The sequence below is a fragment of the Panthera pardus genome, unplaced genomic scaffold (assembly GCF_024362965.1).
Source record: "Panthera pardus isolate Hobbes unplaced genomic scaffold, ASM2436296v1 HiC_scaffold_13, whole genome shotgun sequence".
In the NCBI taxonomy this organism is placed as follows: domain Eukaryota; kingdom Metazoa; phylum Chordata; class Mammalia; order Carnivora; family Felidae; genus Panthera; species Panthera pardus.
The window spans coordinates 27,385,318-27,405,578 of NW_026526688.1; the positions used below are offsets into that span (position 1 = coordinate 27,385,318).

A 20,261-nucleotide genomic window follows, 5' to 3' on the forward strand; every position below is an offset into this window, starting at 1 on the left:
TATCAGCTACTCTTATTTTACCTATGTTCCCTTTTAACTTCATTTTTATATCCTTCTTTTAATTCTGTTTCTCTTTGTATGAAGCTCCTGGGTGTATACATATCCTTTCAGCTACTACTTTGTTCCCAGAAATGAATCTGTTCTAAGCCTGTTCAGGATTTATAATGGATGCAAAGGTCTATAATTTCTATAGTAATTAATCAATATCTTTAAATAACTACTTTCTACTCTTTGACAAGGAGTAAGAATTTCTCCATAGTTCTCAGAGATATTTTTATATTTGCATAAAAATTTTTGCTTGATTGTAAAGTTATAACCCTTTGCAAGTAGTCTGTATCAAGACCAATATGCCAATTTCAAATAATTGATAGAATGAAAACACTTATCCATACGAGCAGTATCCCTCAAATGCTAGAATCTGAAAATATCCAAAGTTCTAACTCTATAGACATAAACAACTGTCATTTCACTTTGCGAAATATTACCTATATACATCCAAAGGATGTTTCTGTGAGCTCTGCCAGCTGCGAGAATTACTGTCACAGAGACATAATATCCACACCGACTCTCTCACCCACTAATGCAGCAAAGTCGTGCACACCGAGAAAGGAGGCAAATGAGACAACAAAGAACAGGATAAAGGCAGCCAAAGAAAGAGTGATGGTGGGCCAGACACACTGACCCCAGTATAAAATAGCATGGTGGAAGTCAGTTCAGCAAATGCTTTCTGAATGTTCTCTGTGAAAAGGACCTTGAAGACGAGCAAGACTTGATTTCTTTCCTCGACAGTTCCACAAATTAATGAATAATAAGCTCTTGTCTAAAGAAAAATACTTATTGATGTTTCAAAAATGTACTTCATTAAATGAAATATTTTCCTCTCCTCCCTTTAATCTTAGCATTTTATCTGCTAAGTAATATCATGACTAAATAAACACAGTTTATCTTTTATGGAAGAGTTCTCAAAACTTATGCTGTAAAAGCCACTCTTCCTGAATGAAGCACTTTAGAAAGAGCTGAAGTTGTTTCTTCTGAAATCTAAAACCTTTTCATAGCATCACTTGATCTTCCCATGTAGACAGAGGACTCAAGGAAGGATCTTTGATCAAAAGATAATGTAATTTTAAATCTGCAAGAGGATTTAAGGGAACCCAACACTCAGTTTATAGGTGCAAAAACTAAGCTATTAAGTGATTTGTCCATCATCACTGTTAAAATCCAGATCTCCTGGACTTCACTCCTTTTGTGTTACGTGAGTGTGTATACACATGTGCAGTAGAAAGGCCAACGTAATGTCCACAAACATATTTTGAGTGACATATTTGTACATTGTTTTCTTTAAAAAATTTTTTATTTGGGCCTACGTGTAATGAATTTTTGGTTTATATTAATCAAAACACTTCATCTGTTAACTTCATACATCTGGACCTAATGGCCTAATCTAATTATATTCCATTTGGCATTTCTGTCACATCTCCCAATTGTACAGACATTTTTTATTGCATTTCCCTGAAGCCATTCAATAAATGTGAATTAATGTGAATTTTAGTACACTGATTATATTTTCTGAGATCACTAATTTTGGGAGTAGTATTTCTGTTTCCAATTGAGGAAGTTGAGGCCAAAAAGAAAAAGGCTAAACATTGAATACTGAAAGTTGAGTGGCTTCCCTAGGTTTCCACAACAAAATCAATGGCAAAGCTTTGCGAAAGCACTTTGTAAGACCAAAGTGTCATAAAGATGTTCTTGATACTGTGTTCTATGTTTCTTTATTCCCTTTTGCCAAGTTTTGGCCAGAAGATTTGAAAGCTAGCATAGTAGGGACAGAGAAGGATTTATGTGTCTTCGAATTTATTTAAATGTAGCTTAGGATGGGGGTGCCTGGGTGGCTCAGTCACTTAAGCATCCAACTCTTGATCTTGGCTCAGGTCATGATATCACAGTTTGTAAGTTCAAGCCCCACATTGCACTCTATGCTGACAGCATGGAGCCTGCTTGGGATTCTCTTTCTCTCTCTCTCTCTCTCTCTCTCTCTCTCTCTCTCTGTGCCCATCCCCCCTCCCCCACTCTCTCTCTCACTCTCTCTGTGCCCACCCTCCCATCCCCCACTCTCTCTCTCACTCTGTCTGTACCCAGCCCCCGTCCCCCACTCTCTCTCACTTTCTCTCAGAATAAATACTTTTTTTTTAATGTGGCTTAGGATGAGATGGATGTAAATTGAAATAAGAAGCCACTTTTTTCTCATCTGAAAACAGTTTAGAAAATCCATAGATTATATCTCAGGAATTTCTGACCCCTTAATCCCTCTTTCCATTCACCAAGTGATTTTCCTTCTTAACTCTGTGATTCCTTAAAACCTAACACTAATCTCTCCTCTCTTTTATTCAGAAAGTACACCTATACGCACTTCTGATGTTGACTATCGGCTCTTAGAGGCATCTAAAGCTGGAGACTTGGAAACTGTGAAGGTAAATCAGCGCTTTTAACATCTTGGGTGGCACTATTGAACTTTGCTAACCAATTCATTTTAAGCTTATAAGTGAAACCATTCAAATCCAAACAATGAAAGGGAAAAACAAAGTCGATCCATAAACCAGGAAGATTTCCTAGTACGTGCTTTATATCCATTAAACCAGTTTTAGTCACTTTTCTTCTGATTATATGAAAGCTCTTTTATTTTCACTTATATTAATGAAACTGTTACTTTTGGTCACACTCATAAATTTCTAAGCTAGTTCAAGCCCAGATAATAGTACAATAAATTTCAAAACAATGTTTCTTCAACTTTTCCAAGAGATTCTCAACAATTGCTCTAGAAAAGCATTCTTATGATCCTGCAACCATTTGGAATTACTTATGTACAGAGGATGGATTTTCTTTTCTATGTAACTCTGCTTGCCAGGAAAATTTCAACAGCCATTGTTTGTGGTATAGAAACATGGTTATAGATTTAATTTTTTTCAAATATAAAATAATAGTCTGATCTTGAATATGTTTTTTAAAAACACACACTTCCGGGGCGCCTGAATGGCTCAGTTGGTTGAGCATCTGACATCGGCTCAGGTCATGATCTCGCGATTTGTGAGTTCAAGCCCCGTGTCAGGCTCTGTGCTGACAGCTCAGGGCCTGGAGCCTGCTTCAGAGTCTGTGTCCCCCTCTCTCTCCGCCCCACCCCTGCTTGTGCTCTGTCTCTCTCTGTCTTTCAAACATGAATAAACATTAAATAAATAAATACACTTCCTATCTGTAACCACTCATGCAGGGGTGATAGAAAGAGGTGGCATTTTGTTCTTGTTTAGGGGTTGGTCTTTTGGTTTCGTTTGTTTTTCTTTCTTTCTTTCTTTCTTTCTTTCTTTCTTTCTTTCTTTCTTTCTTTCTTTCTTTCTTTTAAAGAAAGGCTAATGTGAAATTGGGACTGATAGTCGTAACTTTATTTTTTACAAACTAAACTTTGTCACTTATTAAGCAAACTCTATTTTTGTGATTTTTAGCAAACTACCTTTAGCATTCTTTCTGGTTGAAAATGACAATAAATGCGCAGAAATTTTATTTTTGTTTCAGTATGTGGCCATTTCTAACATCTCTTCCATCTTACAAGAACATCTAAGTTATTTAAAGAAAAAATAGTAAATTTCAGTTGTAATAGCCACTGGGGAGAAATCTTAAAGTTCTCTTAGATCTAAAATTATATACTTTTTATTTTCATAATTAAAATTACATACTTCTTGTCATTTGAAATGTATCCTAATAACAGAAAATCTTTAGGGGCACCTGGGTTACTCAGTCAGTTAAACATCTGACTCTGGGTTTCGGCTCGGGTCATGATCTCATGGTTCCTGGGATCGAGCCCTGTGTCGGTCTCTGTGCTGACAGCACAGAGCCTGAGCCTGCTTGGGATTCTTTCCCTCCCTTTCTACCCCTCCCCTGCTCATGCGTGCACACACACTGCCTCTTGCACTCTCTTTCTTTCTGTCTCTCAAAATAAATACACTTAAAAAAAAAATCTTTAAATAGAAAAGTGATCAGGACTCCTTTTCTGCATCACAGCATTGATAATCTGGGCTCCAGACTTACTACATGTGCCCATTATCATTAAATTAATCGTTTAGTATTTCCCGAATATGTAGTTTTTAATTCCACATGTTCTGTATGTACTGATAGGCAAATATACCACAGCTTTCAGGTTTCTGAAACAATCCATTCACAGTAAAGGCCAAATAATTTTTTATGAATGGAATGGAAGTAGAAGAAAAAAAGCAAAGGACAGACTGAGAATTAAGTGTGGTAGGTTGCTTTCCCTATAGGCTTCAGAAAGTATTTTTAAAAATTAGGAATTAGAGGCAAGGCTGTCTGCTGAGTAAAGCAGACAGCTTGACTGAAACTGTGGAGACCAGGTGAGAAAGATGTGAAATTCTTTGGCACTCAAAAGAAAGTGAAATGGAACATAGAATGAAGAACTTCCAAATATTAGAAATCAAATATTTAATAAGCAAAATGAGCTTTTATTTTTGGGGACCTGGCTAAATGAGCTGTGTTTTATTCCCTACCTCATCCCTGTTTTGCCAATATTCTCTGCATGGAAAAAAAGTGAATTTAGAGTATAACAGCCTAAAGAGCCACCAGCAGCAGCATGAAGCAGCTTTCATCACGTAGGATACCAGTAGAAGGTGTTTGCTACCAATGTTTGTATCCTTTCTTTTTACTTTATGTGTTTATTCTGTTTTTTGATTCTATAGTATATGTATTAATGTAGCCACAGATTCACTTGTCATGAAAGGATAAGATGTATGACCTGGCCAGATGACAGTGGCTCTTCGGAGTTTAGAGTCTGGGGCTTTTCCACATAGAGCTGATGAGATCGTAGGCTCTCCCTTATGGCCCAGACTTCCTTCTGTCATGTAAGCATTGTACCACCTGAAAAGCCCTGTTTCTACCCTACCAACGTTGAAGGCGCCTCGTCAGTAAATCCGTAGAAACAGATGCCTTCCAAGGTCCTAGTTTTTATATAATCGTAGCTCATTACAGTGGCAGGAGTGGCAGCAAGATTGTCAAATGCCTGGAAAGTCCTGCTGTCATACCTTGTAGCCTAGAAAATGTCACTGTTGTCTCGGCTTTTTTGACTGTTCTTCTATTACCTTTCTTTACATCACTTCCCTGAACGAGGACAACTAAGACAGTAAGCAGGGATCGAGCAGAAAGATCAAGAGATCACAAATCAGGAAAACCGGGTCTGGGTCTTCATTGTACCTTTACCTCGCCAGCTCTATGAAAAAGGACAAGCTACTTAGCCTCTCTGAACCTTGGTGTATTTATCTGTGAGATGGAGATGATGAGCCCCTTCACGGACAGTAATTCTCTCACTGAAAGAACATGAGATTCTAAATAAACTGTGGATTATTATTCACATACCATTATAATTCATCTATCACCGCCAGTGGCACAGCCTACTGGCCTTTCTTTGCTTCCCACTGCTGTGTAAGCAGACAGAATGGAGCTTGTGCTGAGACAGTAGCATTCGGAAGGAGACGAAAGGGAAGGCGAAACACTAGAGCATGACTGAAATCAGTCTGACTCTATGAGTCAGACGGACATCTCCCAAAGATCAGCTCAAGCCCTGGTGACTGCCCGGCTTTGCTGTAGTGGGTCAGGGGGCCGAGTGGGTGGCCCAGGCAGAATTTGTTTTTTCTGGAGGCTTTCTGCTTGCCATATCCGCAGAGCCAGGAGCTCTGGGTGGTTCTGCAGTCAAGCAGGGTCGGTCTTGCTTGAGGAAGGAGTGGCCGACCGCGTGCAGGACCGTAGACGCGCTGTGGCGGTCAGTCTCAGGGAGAAACGCCCTGTGAGGATGAAAAATGAAGGCATCATTTGCCTTGGAAAGCCTTGCTTTATGCCGGGTTTTTCTTTTCGATTAGGATTTTGGCCAGGAAATGATGAAAAAAAGATTAAATTGCTCTGTAAACAGTAAGAACATTTGTAGACACTGTGAAGCCAGGCATAGTGTTGATTTTTAAACATCACTTGCGTGATCCAATCTTTGGAAATAAATATTCATTAGAAAATTACAGTTTATCTAAGATGCCTGCGGTATTTTGGAGCAAAACCTATGAATAAATATTAATGTCCTTTGTGTGTGTGTGTCACTAAAGCAACTTTGCAGCCCTCAAAATGTGAATTGCAGAGATTTGGAGGGTCGGCATTCTACACCTCTACACTTTGCAGCAGGCTACAATCGTGTGTCTGTTGTGGAGTACCTCCTACACCACGGGGCCGATGTCCACGCCAAAGACAAAGGGTAGGTGCTAGAATTGAGCCGTTTGGGACTTAAAAATTGCTAAAATGTGGTTGAAGTCTCAGATTCTTTTCCCTGTTAAAAAAGTCATGCATGCTTTTTTAAAACCTAAAGCATTAATAGAAACATACAGTATAGAAAACGAAAATTCCTGTCACCCCACCTTCTAGATAAAAATTTTGTTGTAATCCTCCAGACTTTTTAAAAGCAGTGGGAATGCTGCTGTGGGGGGTCGGGCTCGTTTTTAACATAAATGCAGATGCCATTCCATGCAGCCTGCTTTGTAATTTGCTCTTTCACCCAGAAATAGGTCTTGAATGGCTTTCCATATCTGTACTTAATTGTTCATCTCATCTTTTTAATGCCTATCATAGTATTTTCCTGCATTGTATGAATATGTTTATATAGTTTATAATTTATTGTGTGTCCTTTTTTTTTGCTATTAAAAATGTATAATCTCTTTCCAAAAGAAGCCATCCATCCCAATGTCATTGCTATTAATAGACACATAATTTTATTTTTACCAACTCAGATATTCTGTATTTTTATGTTAGTTTACTAAATTATTTTAATTTATCTAGTCAGAGTTTAAAGCAGCCATGGCAGCTATTTAGTGATGCAAGAAGGAAGTTCTAACTGAAATGAGCTTCCATATTCTGAGTTAATTTCATATCATCTCAAAATAGAAATAAGCAAGCACTTTTCTGTGCAATTACATATCAGAGTACTGTAGAATTAAACCACACAATTTAGACTTTAATTAACCATTATGGATTTATCTTTTAAAAGGGATACATCAGACTTGAAGTTTTGTAGTCCACTGGAGAGCAACCAACATTTATTTCTACTGCCCATTGTAGTTAGCACTTAGTATTTTTAATGTTTATTTATTTTATTTTTTATTTTTGAGAGTGACAGAGTATGAGTGGGGGAGGGGGAGGGTAGAGAGGGGGAGACACAGAATCCGAAGCAGGCCCCAGGCTCTGAGCTGTCAGCACAGAGCCCAATGCGGGGCTCGAACTCACCGAGAGATCATGACCTGAGCCAAAGTCAGACGCTTAACCAACCGAGCCACCCAGGTGCCCCAGCACTTAATATGTTTTATCTCAAAATATTAAAAACAAAAGTACTGATCTCTAAATAAAAAAAAACATTTGATACCTTGTTTTTGTTATATTTTAAGTGCAACTTAAGCTTATCCTTTCATTGCACCCTGTTTATAGGAACGGCTTTCTATCCTTTTAGAATGCCAGCTGCCTTCTAACCAGAGCTTGGAGTTGTCTCAGAATAGTTTGTTCATGAGCTGAGGTGGCTAGATTTCTCATGCAACTAGAGTTTATGGTTGGTGTCATTATTTTCCTCACCAAATACTACAGTTCCTGGATCACTTGGATTTTGACTTTTCATTGCTTAACATCTAAATATTAAATCTGTGCATTGAAGCCACTGCTGAATTATTAGTAATTCAGAAATAAAAACGATAGACAGAAGGTAGAACTTGACTGAGTAAATTAGTTAAATTTTTTTGTCTATTTTATAAGTAGGCATACCATTTTCATTAGGAAAACCCAAATGGAAGAAAATCTGAGTGGATGAAACCAGATTATTGGTTAAATATTCCTGAAATCACTTTGTAGTGTTGCTCTCCCTATCACCAGGATGAAACCTGAATTAAAAATATTGTGATGGAGGGGCGCCTGGGTAGCTCAGTCAGTTAAACATCCGACTCTTGATTTCCACTCAGGTCATGAATCTTGCAGTTTGTGGGTTTGAGCCCCATATCAGGCTCTCTGCTGGCAAGGTGGAGCCTGATTGGAATTCTGTCTCCCCGCCCCTCCCCTGCTTGCACTCTCTCTCTCAAAATAAATAAATAAACTTAAAAAAAATTTTTTTAATTAAAAATATTGTGATGGAACCTTTTCTCTGGGTCTGTCTGTATGTGTTCTAAGCATAGGATTGCTGTGAAATTTCTGTCCCATCACCAAGAGGCTAGGGGAAATCCTTGTGTTGAAAGGGGTGTTTTTGAAATTATTAATCCTTACTTGGAAATGGGTGACTGTATCTTCAAGACCCAGGGAGAATTCTTTCTTTTTAAGTGAGTGCTCATCATAGTCACTGCCAAAGAAGAATTAACATCATTTTTATTATAAGTATCATCTTAACACAAAGATCTGTTACATGTCTTAAAAATAATTTTCTTTTGTTTAGTGGCTTGGTACCCCTTCATAATGCTTGTTCATATGGACACTATGAGGTAGCGGAACTTTTAGTAAGGCATGGGGCTTCTGTCAATGTGGCGGACTTATGGAAGTTTACCCCTCTGCATGAAGCAGCAGCTAAAGGAAAATATGAAATCTGCAAGCTCCTTTTAAAAGTATGTAATTTTTAAAATTATAAAATAAAAAGTAATTGCATTGGCTTTTCGGTTAGTATGGAAAATTACATCACAGTGAATTATTAAGTACAATAAGTGCTGTAGAGATTGCTTACATTTTCTATTTTAGGGGCGTGTTTGAGTGTGATAACATGATACTTGCATAGCTTTGAATAGTGTCTGAAGTATCTTTCTGAGCTGATCTGATGAGCTCATTTCATCACAACTCATCAAGGTAGGTCTTGGAAAGAGTTGCATTTGTTTGCATTGCTTATACTTGTGGTATTAATATCAGAAAACATGGTAGAAGGAGAAACAAGTTTTTCAATCAACTTTGATTTTTTTTCTTAGTAGCTGTATTATTATTAACAAACTCATTGCTCATTATCCAACATTAAACATACATGTCTTATAAAAACTTTGATATTAGATTTTTATTAAAATACAAAGTAATCTTTAAACAAAGTTATTCATATAAATTTGGGGGAAAGCAACGAGATAGTAGGAACTAATAGTTATATGAAACTAACATAATGTTGTGGATTAAAAGATGTGAGAAATGATCAGACATATATTTGTGTAGTTTTCTGTCTTTTTTTTTTAAAGCTTATGCTGGTTAAACATAAATAGAATTCTTGTCCCCACCACCTTTATGCCATTAAATATGTTTTTATGAGTCTTAAGGATAATAATGTATTTGATACTCATTTTTACCTTCACTAGGTGGTAAGAAATAACTTCCAGGAAAAACAAACAAACAAACAAAGAACTTCCAGGTCACTGTGAATTCACTGTCTAGTTTGGTTTATTCTGAATTTCTCCAGTGGGCTGGTAGCAGTCTGTCAGGCCCATAATAAAGGTCCTTGACTTTTATTCATTTCATGTTGTAGGTGTAGATGATTCAACTTTTAAAATCAAATCCATTGTTAACACATCTACACCTAATTTCACATGAGGTGTTAAGACTTAAAATGAAAACAGTAAAAAATTAGCAGACTTTGGTATTGATTGCATTTAGAATCAAGTACTTTTTCCACTGGTGTATCTTCCTCTTCTTACTTCCTTCCCATTATACACACTAAATATCTTTATGTCATTAAAATCTGGTCAAAAAGTAATATCCAGGCTGCTCTTAAAAGGAAAAGGGGTTTCCGGAGACAGCGTGGTGTCTGGGAAAGTATATGACATGACACAGAAAAGGTGCCCAGCCCCTTCCCCACTTCACTGTCACCACTGATCCTAAGACTTAGACTTTCCACTGAGAAGTAGCTACAAAGCTGATCCACCATATTGCTGAGCAGGGAATTTACAAAGAAAAGGCGGGTGTTGCCTCTGTTTTTCAAAATGCATACAGGATATAGATACCTTTCTTTGGGTGAATGAAGGTGAAGTTAAAAATTAAAAAGACCTTAAGAAAGGTACTATAGAAAATACAAACCCCATTTGGTTTTGTCTCGTTGTTGTTTTAGCATGGAGCAGACCCAACCAAAAAGAACAGAGATGGAAACACACCATTAGATTTGGTAAAAGAGGGAGACACGGACATCCAGGACCTGCTGAGGGGAGACGCCGCCTTACTGGACGCTGCCAAGAAAGGCTGCCTGGCGAGAGTGCAGAAGCTCTGCACGCCAGAGAATATCAACTGCAGGGACACCCAGGGCAGAAACTCCACCCCTCTGCACCTGGCGGGTGAGCGCCCCCAGCCCCCCTGAGGCTCACGGTGCTTGCTCGGATACCTGATACAGCTCACCAGAAGATGAGGGAGACGCTGGACAGAAATAGTAAAATGCTTTTGATTGGCTTCATTTTGTATGACGCCTTATCATAAAGGCTCTTAGTCACGTGAGAGTAGTATCAGCTGCTCAGATGAGCAAAAAGTATTAAAATCGTCACGTTTTTCAGCCCTTGTGATTTGTATACATAGATAGAAATATATAGTTCTTTAATCTGACATGTTCGCCTCTTCCACTCTAATAGCAGGCTACAATAACCTGGAGGTAGCTGAATATCTTCTGGAGCACGGAGCAGATGTTAATGCCCAAGACAAAGGTGGTTTAATTCCTCTTCATAACGCAGCATCCTATGGGGTGAGCATGCTACATTTCAAGTCTAGAAAACTTCACTGACATTTACTATTCTATCAAATGCATACTGTGCATGAAGTAAGTAGATACCTAACCAACAACATAATTTAGGACAATCTTAGTCTTCCTGTTCAGCGCGTTTCTAGCCTTCCCAGTTAAGCTTAACTACCTTTTTGGTCAAGGGCCGTGCTCTTTACAGCTCCCTGTTCTCCTCACATTGTCTAGCGCAGTAATAGGTGTGTAATGGCTGCTCATTTAATATTTATTGTTACAGATGATAGAGCTTTTAGAAACCGTAAGACCCAGGAGGCTTTTTATTTGCAGGCATAGAAATCATGCTTGCTTTTGTTTATCGTCCGCATCTTAAAAATATTCAGGTAAATGGTTCAGCTCTTGGTACATACGGTTTCGTAGAATTTGATTGACTAGCTAAAGCCCCACAGTGAGAGTCCAGAGCCATTCTCCAAGCACTGGAACTGTAATCATCAGCTGAAAGAGGACGAGGAAGGGGAGTGTTTTGCAGTGTGTTGATGATGTCTGTTGAAACTGACTGCCTGGAAGTCACCCAGGCCCACTCAGGCCTGAATCACACAGGAATAATCCTGCAGGATGAATGTTCATGTGCTTATCTGTTCATTCACTAAATCCCTATTTGATTATAAAAACCCACAGATGCCCGATCGTACATACCAGGGGTTCTCACAGCTGGAATCACTATTGCTGAGGACAGTTTCTGGATTTCCAAATCCTAACAAGCTATTAAGTAAAACCTAATCATTGTGATTTCCATATTCTCTTACTGTCTTTCCCCCTTGCCCTCCATAAGGAATGTCCTCATCTTCTCATATCCCCTCTGCAAAAATCTGTATTTCAGAGAGATGACAGTCTGAGTGGGAATACTCTTAAGAAAAGCAAACAGTCTAGTTGGAGTTGGACAAACAGGAAAGAAAATTATACTTCCAAATGTCACATAAATTCATCAAAAGTTACCATATTTACTGCATGTATTATTATACTGAAATCCTCTTGGAACTGCAGTAATCTGTGCAAAGATGATTATCTTTAATGACATTTATTAGAATTTTAACCTTCCTTCATATAAGATGCCCAGTTTCACTGCACAGCATATGTTTCTCCTGAAGACCAGACACGCTAAATATTTACCGCTACCATCTGCTTACACAGTTATGTAGAATTTCTTTACCTCTGTGTTAGAACTACAAATACGTATTGTTTGGAGATTAACGTTCACTTCTTAGCGTGATCCTTCTCTCCATACTGTGTTCCACTAATCTGTTTGATAAAGCTTCAGTTAGGAGTTTATCAAACTGATGGGTCCAGTAGAACTTAAAGCGGAGTCTTTGGAGTAAGAATGGGTGTGGCAGTAGAAGGAGTAATTGCCCCAACCTGGTAAAACTTACACGGTCAGTTGTATGTAGACTCTGTGGGTCTGTGTGCTTTTCAGTGTATTTTACACATTGTGGCTGTGGCTAAGCTCTGTCCCTTCAGTCTTCCACTGTCACAGTCTTCACAGCTGTCACAGAGAGCAAAGAACGTAAAACTTCCTTGAAAAGTCAAGTATTTTACCTTTTCTCTGATCGGAAAGGTGTGGAGATGTTACTTACACGTGTATCATGTGGTGACTAGCGCGAGGAGAGAATCAAAATGTCTCGTGATCTGTCTTGTGGTTAACGAGTAGTGCGGTGTGCAGGTCAGTCTTGTCTTCTTTCACGTTCCCTCGAAGCATCTTCCATCAGCCGAGGGGAGGTGTAATGCAATCAGGGCCCAGACCAGAGGCCCCCTGTGCCATTTCATGAACTTACTTCACCGTCATCCATCTGCTCTCTCCTTCTAACTCCGTGGGAGACAAATAGTGGACATTTTTGTGTTTCATTCTCTCATCTCGTGTTATCCTGTGTGTTACCACATCCCTGCTGCCAAGCTCTGTGTAAATGAAGGTAATTTTTCAAAGTAAAAATGAACAGAAAATCCTCCAGGCTGTGTAAAGAGCATGTGGGTAGAGGTTTTGGTCAACCTGGTTTGTCCCATCCTACTGAAGAATGTTAACAGGCTAGATAATGCGTTTATGGTAGGTATTTTTACCTCCTTGTGGAGGTGGAGTTTTTGAGTCATTAAAAGTCCTTCTGGTATTCAACTTACGAATTCAAAAATCAAGTATCTGTGAGTTCATGACTATGTGTTGTTATTCACTAAAAGCTTTACCTTGTGGTTTCTTGACCTTTCTTTTTTGCCAGGGTTTTGGCATGTACAACATGTCCCAGTAGCATCCCTTATGATCCACAGTGATTCCGGTTGGCAGTAGGTCAGATTATCCCCGCCACTGAGAATCTCTGCTCTACAAAATTATTTTATCTAATGCAATGTGTATACCGTATAATCTATTGTTAATAACCATATCAAATCAGTATTTATCTCAATCTCAATTAGTACATTTAAAACGAGGACCAATGTTAAACACAATCTAAAAATTTTCAAAGCTACCCTGTCTTTTAACTAAAAGGTAGATAGAATTATATTTTTATTATCTATGGGTATACAAATCTGTTATCTTTCAAAAGTCCCTTTTTATTCATGTTACAATGAGCCTTGGCTGGATATTTTAATGAAATCGTAGGGCTCTGGTCCACATTAAAGTGGCAAAACACTAGTTATATTGTCTTCATCCCAGTGATGCCTGAGCTGTCCTGGCTGTGTGCCCTGCCCTGCCCTGAAATAACAGTTTTGTGGAGATTTTTGTGGTACTTCCTATGAAATAGAAACTTCTAAGTTAAAAATAAAGCTATTCGCAGAGTAGTTTGGGGTATAGTGTTACCCAGTAATCCCTGCTGACATGGCTTCTCCCTGATACTATACACTTTGCCATTTTCAGCTCTTCAAGAAATGACTCTTGAGTTTTAGTCCAGCAAGACCTTGCAGGCAGCTGTGTGTAATGGAAGGACCTGAACTCAGGATCTAAACATCTGGGATCTAGTCTTTAGGCTTTGACTCAGTAACCCAGTCATCTTCAGGAAGTGCCTTAATCTTTCTGATCTTCAGTTTTCCCGTTAGTAGAACTCAGACGCTGAAATCTTCTTTACAGGGTTGTTGTGATAATTAGATGAGACCTTGCATGTGGAAAGTGCATTCTCTAGCCTAAGGCACTACAAAATCTGGGATAATAACTATTATTATAAGATAAGTCACTCCCCACAGCCATCCTACTGGTTAGAATAAGGGCTGTATGTCACTTTTACGCTGCACAGCCCTAGGAGTAATGTGTGTGCTTGACCAGCTCAGTATCCGCATGAAATAGACGCAGACTAACTGGCTTCAGTAGGAGATAATGACTGGTAGCCTGGGGATAAAATAATCATGTGAGGTGTCTGTGAAATTACATAAAGCTACTTAAGCTGTTATTTATTGGTAATTATTCTTTGACTTGTATTTTACCTTTTTTCCTCTAGAGAGCTCAGACTGCTGTCTGTATATCTTTAACCATTTTATACAGAAGGAACTTTGCCACCTCGGTTTTTCTAAACAGAGAAACACATAGTTTAAGAAGTTTAAATAAAAGGTGTAGATTTCATGAGAGTTTCTATTAGTGGTAATATACATTATCTTGTTTAGTGTTTTGTATTATAATGCCTTATATTTTTAATATACATTTACACGAGACAGTTCATTTTTCTATTAACAAATGTAAGACCTCAATATTTATTTACCGTGAAGCATGTGATTTTCTATTATCTCATAAATCAACTTGCTGACTTTTTCATTTTTCAGTGCTTTGTCCAAAGTGTATAATATTGGGTGGATTTCATGACATTCATACAATTAAATGGTTCTAACTGGAGCGCAAGTATGTTTCTCTTCTCCCTACTTTCCACCTTTCTAAAATTAAATTAAGGCCCTCACAGTATTTACATAGTATCTGTCATTTAAAGCATTCTGCATTTCAGCTGGATTCTGAAGCTATGTTTAATTGGCTCTTTCTTCTGGAAACATTCCAGCAGAGTTCAGTTCCTTTTCTAGACCTTCTAGTTCAGTACATTGTTCTTATAAATGGTATAGAACTAAGCTGCAGCTTATTTATTGCATTTGTCAGCCTTAAATTTTCAGTTACTATTTTTGTCCCAGTGGTGTAGCTATTTAGAAGACTTAAGAATTGTGTTTTTCATCTACTTTGGTAGTAATATACTCCTTCCTGTTTATTGCCCTTTCACATGTCTGTCAGCAAATTTAACAAGCATGCAATTGGTTTCTCCAAGCATAAACTACATATTCAATATAAAGAAAGTTGAATAATAAATACCATATACTTGTATACAATTCATTTTACACACACACGTAGTTTTCCTGGGACTATCTAATTTTGGAAGCCTGTGCGAATTAGTCTACCGAATTATATCACCCTGCCAGTACACATGGGAGTAGAATAAAATGAATCATCAGAAGCATTGTTTGAATGCCATATAACCTTACTGGAGAGAAGCTTGAAGTTATTCCATGATTTGGGTTAACTGAACAAAAAGCTATATCTTTTCAACATACGTCCTTTGAATAAGGGAGATACGTTTTGGGGGGTTTTTGTTTTGTTTTGTTTTAAACTTTTTTTTTTAATTTTTAAATATTTATTATTTTTGAGAGAAAGAGAGACACAGAAACAGAGCACGAGCAGGGGAGGGGCAGAGAGAGAGGGAGACACAGAATCTGAAGCAGGCTCCAGGCTCTGATCTGTCAACACAGAGCCCGATGCAGGGCTCGAACTCACGAACCATGAGATCATGACCTGAGCTGAAGTCGGATGCTCAACCAACTGAGCCACCTAGGTGCCCCATTGTTTTGTTTTGTTTTGTTTTGTTTTGTTTTAAGTAATTTGGATAATACCACAGTTGGTACCTATTTTTATCTTTTGTGTTAGAGTCAGTTTTATAATGATGATGTATCATTCCTAATCCCAAAAGGATCACAAAACATAGCTTGTTCTCAGACGCCCTAGTGTCATGATGTTCCTTTACTCCTATTTTGTTTCTTGTACTCTCAGAGCAAATGCAAGAGTGTCCTTAGAAGTTATTTGGTCTGGGGCACCTGGGTGGCTCAGTCAGTTAAGTGTCCGACTTCAGCTCATGTCATGATCTCACAGTTCAGGAGTTCGAGCCCCGTGTCGGGCTCTATGCTGACAGCTTGGAGCCTGGAGCCTGCTTCAGATTCTGTGCCTCCCTCTTTGTCTTCCCCTCCCCCGCTCACGCTGTCTCTCTCTCAAAAATAAACATTAAAAAAAAATGTTTTAATAAAAATGTTATTTCATTCGTATTTTCCTAATAAATTTTCTTCTCTTTATTTTCTGAAACTATTTTCCTGAAATAATAAGTACTTGTATTATCTTTAAAAAGCTTTAATATTACCTCAGAAAAAGTGTCTGTTCTTTTTGAGGTGAGTGTCTTCAAGAGAGCAAAAGGCTGTCATATAGAAAATATGAAGAAGGGTGGCCTAAATCTCATCTTGGGATATTTCTGTTTCTACCTTCCCCATCTCTTCTCATTCTCACAAAAGTTTCTGATAATTGAATATACTGTGGCATGAGTCAGAATTTTAGTCTCAACAGATAATGTGCTTCTGAGTTAATTATTAAAAGTGATCAAGTTATGCCAGGAAATGTATCCATAAAGAACACAAATGTGCCAATTGCACAGAATTATAGAATATTGGAGTTGAAATGGATTTCAAAAATGCATTCATTAGTGGTAGGTAACCAAACTAAGCATCCCTAAATATGTTTATAAGAATAAGGTTATTTTTATTATTCTTAAAGCCCAATCATTGAATCAATGTTACTGTTGCATAATTGCTTATCTGAAGCTTATTTTATGAGGACTTTTGGGAAGAAACAAACTTTATGCTATGTAGAACTTAACTATTTGAGAGAAGCTGCTCTCCTTGAAACTTTCTCCTACGTTGCCTTGCACAGTCCTGCCTCTTTATAGTTCTTTCGTTCTCAGTGCCTCTTTTGTCTCCTCTGGGGACCCTTCGCCCACTCTCCTTTCCCCAAATATTGTTCTCTCAAGGCTTTATCCCCCTTGAAACCATCTTTCTGAATTCCTTTTCTTAGTGAGTTCATTTATCACCTGGCTGCAGCTATCAGCTAGACATTCTGTTTTGCAGACCTCCCCGGGGCCCCTACCCCCAGGGCCAGGCGCATAGTAGGTGTTCACCAATGTGTGCTTGTTGGGGGAGGTGGTGGGAGAGCGTTAAGTGAGTGAATAAACAGACCCTTATCTGTGCTCCAGCCATTTGTGTCAGGCCATTTACGGAACATCATTACTTTGATATTTTACCTCAAAAACTACTTACCCCAAGTGAACTTTAACTTTCTTACAGTTTCATTCCCACTTAAACTGCTCAGTTTCTGTTAACAGTTCCAATTCTGTTTTTTAAATCTTCTAGACAAATTTTGCAAAAAGAGAGGTAGTCATCTTTGACTTGTCTCTCACTTTCTTTCTCTGTAGTTAATGTCTTTCTAAAACCCAGTAGTTTTTCCTTCACAATTTCTCAAATGTAGCTCTTCTTTTCTATTCTTCCTCTGTCACAGTTCAGCATCTGAGCACCTCACGCCGTTTGTCAGTTAACGCGTCTGCTGCTGACATTTCCCCCACCCTCGAGTCATTTTGGACATGACAGACTAAGTTTTGTAAAAAGTCATTTTGTTATGTTACATTACCTTTCCCAAAGGCTGATGAGAGAATACGGAGAATCGTTGAGACGCGTATTTCAATAAATAGATCAGATTGCAGTGGCTAGAAGGGAAATAGGAACATAAAAGAAGCAAGTAAGAACACTTGTTTGAAAGGTTTGACAGACAGACTAGACCTTTAGTAGGAGGCGTGGAGTCAGGTAATAGTTGCATTTCGTGTGTTCGTTTTTAAGATAGACCTGACCGTGTTGAAAGGCTGAATAAAAAATGTTAAAAGCCCCTGTGAAGAGTCACCAGGTAAAGGAGTGATTGCGGAATTGAGCTTCTGTGGGTGAGAAAAGACGGGAGTCCAAAATGCAGGAGTGGGCTAAGTAGGACTTTTTTAATGGAAGAAACTTCTATGAAGGATGAGAATAGAGATACAGAGGGAATGAAATGTTAAATAAAACGAGCGTACCTGATGGAGCTTCACCAATCTCATTCTTCACTCTTCACATCCTTTGTTTTTCCTCAGCATGTGGACATAGCGGCATTGCTGATAAAATACAACACGTGTGTAAATGCAACAGACAAGTGGGCGTTTACTCCTCTTCATGAAGCAGCCCAGAAAGGAAGGACACAGTTATGTGCCCTACTCCTAGCACATGGTGCAGATCCAACTATGAAGAACCAGGAAGGCCAGACACCTTTGGATCTGGCGACGGTGAGTCTTCATTCTGAGTTATTTAGTATTGCTTCAAATTTATACTTTCGGGGCGCCTGGGTGGCTCACTCAGTTAACCGTCCAGCTTCAGCTCAGGTCACGATCTCACGGTTTGTGGGTTCGAGCCCCGTGTTGGCCTCTTTGCCGACGGCACAGAGCCTGGAGCCTGCTTCGGATTCTGTGTCGCCCCGTCTCCCTGCCCCCTACCCTGCTCGCACTCTGTCTACTCTCTCTCTCTCAAAATTAAATAAACGTTAAAAAAATTTTTTTTGATTAAAAAAAAACTAAATTTATACTTTCAGAGATGACTTTAAGTTACAGAGCTGGGGCGCCTGGGTGGCTCAGTCAGTTAAGCATCCAACTCTTGATTTCAGCTCAGGCCATGATCTCAGGGTCATGAGATCAATCCCCACGGAGGGCTCTGCACTGACAATGCAGACAGAGCCTGCTTGGGATTCTCTCTCCCTTTCTCTCTGCCCCTCCCCCGTGCGTGCTGTCCTCTCTCTAAATAAATAAATAAATGAATACTTTTAAAAAATTTGCAGCAGCAGGTTTACCTTAGTGGTGTGTATTTCACTTAGAATAAGAACAAATTTCCTTCCTTCTGAATTTTTTTAATGTGTATTTTTTATATAATTCAGAACTCTATTAAGGCAAGCTAAGCAGTACACTAACTTAATTCTTTTTGCCATGCCTAACAGGGAGGGAAAACAATCCTAGAAGAACATACCGTATATCCTCAGAGAATTGCACTAGTAAAATATCTTCTACCTTTTACATTTGGCATATTGTTCAGGAACAACTAATGTTCATGATCATTTACCTGAGACTATGAAAGAGTCCAAGAAAAATTACCTTCTAGGCAGTATATTATTTTTCCGAAGATGGAAAAGTAAACTAATATGCACAATAATTTATAATTTTTTAACCTGAAGTACTTTTCCAAGCCACATCCTGTTTCATACATCTATTGCTGAGTAACAGACACTTCAAAACACTTAGCAGCTTAACCAAAACCGAGTGAGTGGCATAAAACGGTGATTTATTATTCCTCACGGTTCCGTGGGTCGGTGGCTCAGCGAGGCAGTGATACGTGCACCTGCCTTCAGCCAGGACCTCGGCTGAGCTGCGGGGTCTGGGGCGGCCGTTCATCCTACAGGGCCTCTCTCCACGGAGCGTCTCCTGAGTCAGTAGTCCAACCTGACCTTTTTTTACAGCATGGAGACACCTTCTAGGAGAGAAGTCGAAGCTGCCATTTCTGTTAAAGCCTGACTAAAAGCCTCAGACATTACTCCCTCTATGTTCTCTTGGTCACAAAAACCCGCGGGGCAACCCAGATTTAATGGAAGGGAAATAGATGCCACCTCTTGATGGGAAGAGCGGCACGCGCGTACACGGAGGAGGGAATTAATGGCTTTCTGTTTTTGGAGGCTCCTACGTAGTCTCACAGCAGTTGTGCCTAACTGTGAAGTTAACAGATAAGCTGGCCAAATTAAAGTGGCATCCTTGTAAAATGTCTCCAGATTAAAGAGGGGCCCCCGGGTGGCTCAGTCAGTGAAGCGTCCGACCTCAGCTCAGGTCATGATCTCACAATTCGTGGGTAAGAGCCCCGCGTTGGGCTCTGTGCTGAGAGCTCAGAGCCTGCTTGGAATTTTCCCTCACCCTCTCTCTGCCCCTCCCCCACTCATGCTCTGTCTCTCTCAAAAATAAACAAACATTAAAAAAAAGTCTCCAGATTTTAATTATACGTTAAATTATTAAGTGTGCACTAAATAATGCACAATGAATAAAAATCATCGTTGTTATTTAAACAGTATACAAAACCATAGTGTAAGTATAGAAACTCCTTCTAAAGAAAAGATTGAGAATTAACACTCTGCAACAGGTTCTTTTTTTAAAAAAAATGTTTTTAAGGTTTATTTATTTTTTGAGAGAGAGGGAGACAGAGTGCAAGGGGAGGGGAAGGGGCAGAGAGAAAGGGAGACACAGAATCCGAAGCAGGCTCCAGGCTCTGAGCTGTCAGCACAGAGCCCGACGTGGGGCTCAAACCCACAAACAGTGAGATCATGACCTGAGCCGAAGTCGGATGCTCAACTGACTGAGCCACTCAGGAGCCCCCAGCG

The 20,261-nt window shown here is 39.1% G+C and overlaps 1 protein-coding gene across 2 annotated transcripts in view; it reads left to right on the forward strand.

Moving 5' to 3' along the window:
* The window catches only part of TNKS (tankyrase), a 209,866-nt gene that overhangs the window by 161,897 nt on the left and 27,708 nt on the right, over window positions 1-20,261 (forward strand). Inside the window, exons 13-18 of one of the 2 annotated variants that reach the window (XM_019466806.2) lie at window positions 2,389-2,468; window positions 6,144-6,289; window positions 8,495-8,660; window positions 10,130-10,349; window positions 10,641-10,747; window positions 17,950-18,138. In XM_019466806.2, the coding sequence (XP_019322351.2) occupies window positions 2,389-2,468; window positions 6,144-6,289; window positions 8,495-8,660; window positions 10,130-10,349; window positions 10,641-10,747; window positions 17,950-18,138 (908 nt within the window). Of the gene's footprint in view, window positions 1-2,388; window positions 2,469-6,143; window positions 6,290-8,494; window positions 8,661-10,129; window positions 10,350-10,637; window positions 10,748-17,949; window positions 18,139-20,261 lie in introns of both variants that reach the window. The other variant, XM_019466805.2, reaches the window with a different exon arrangement.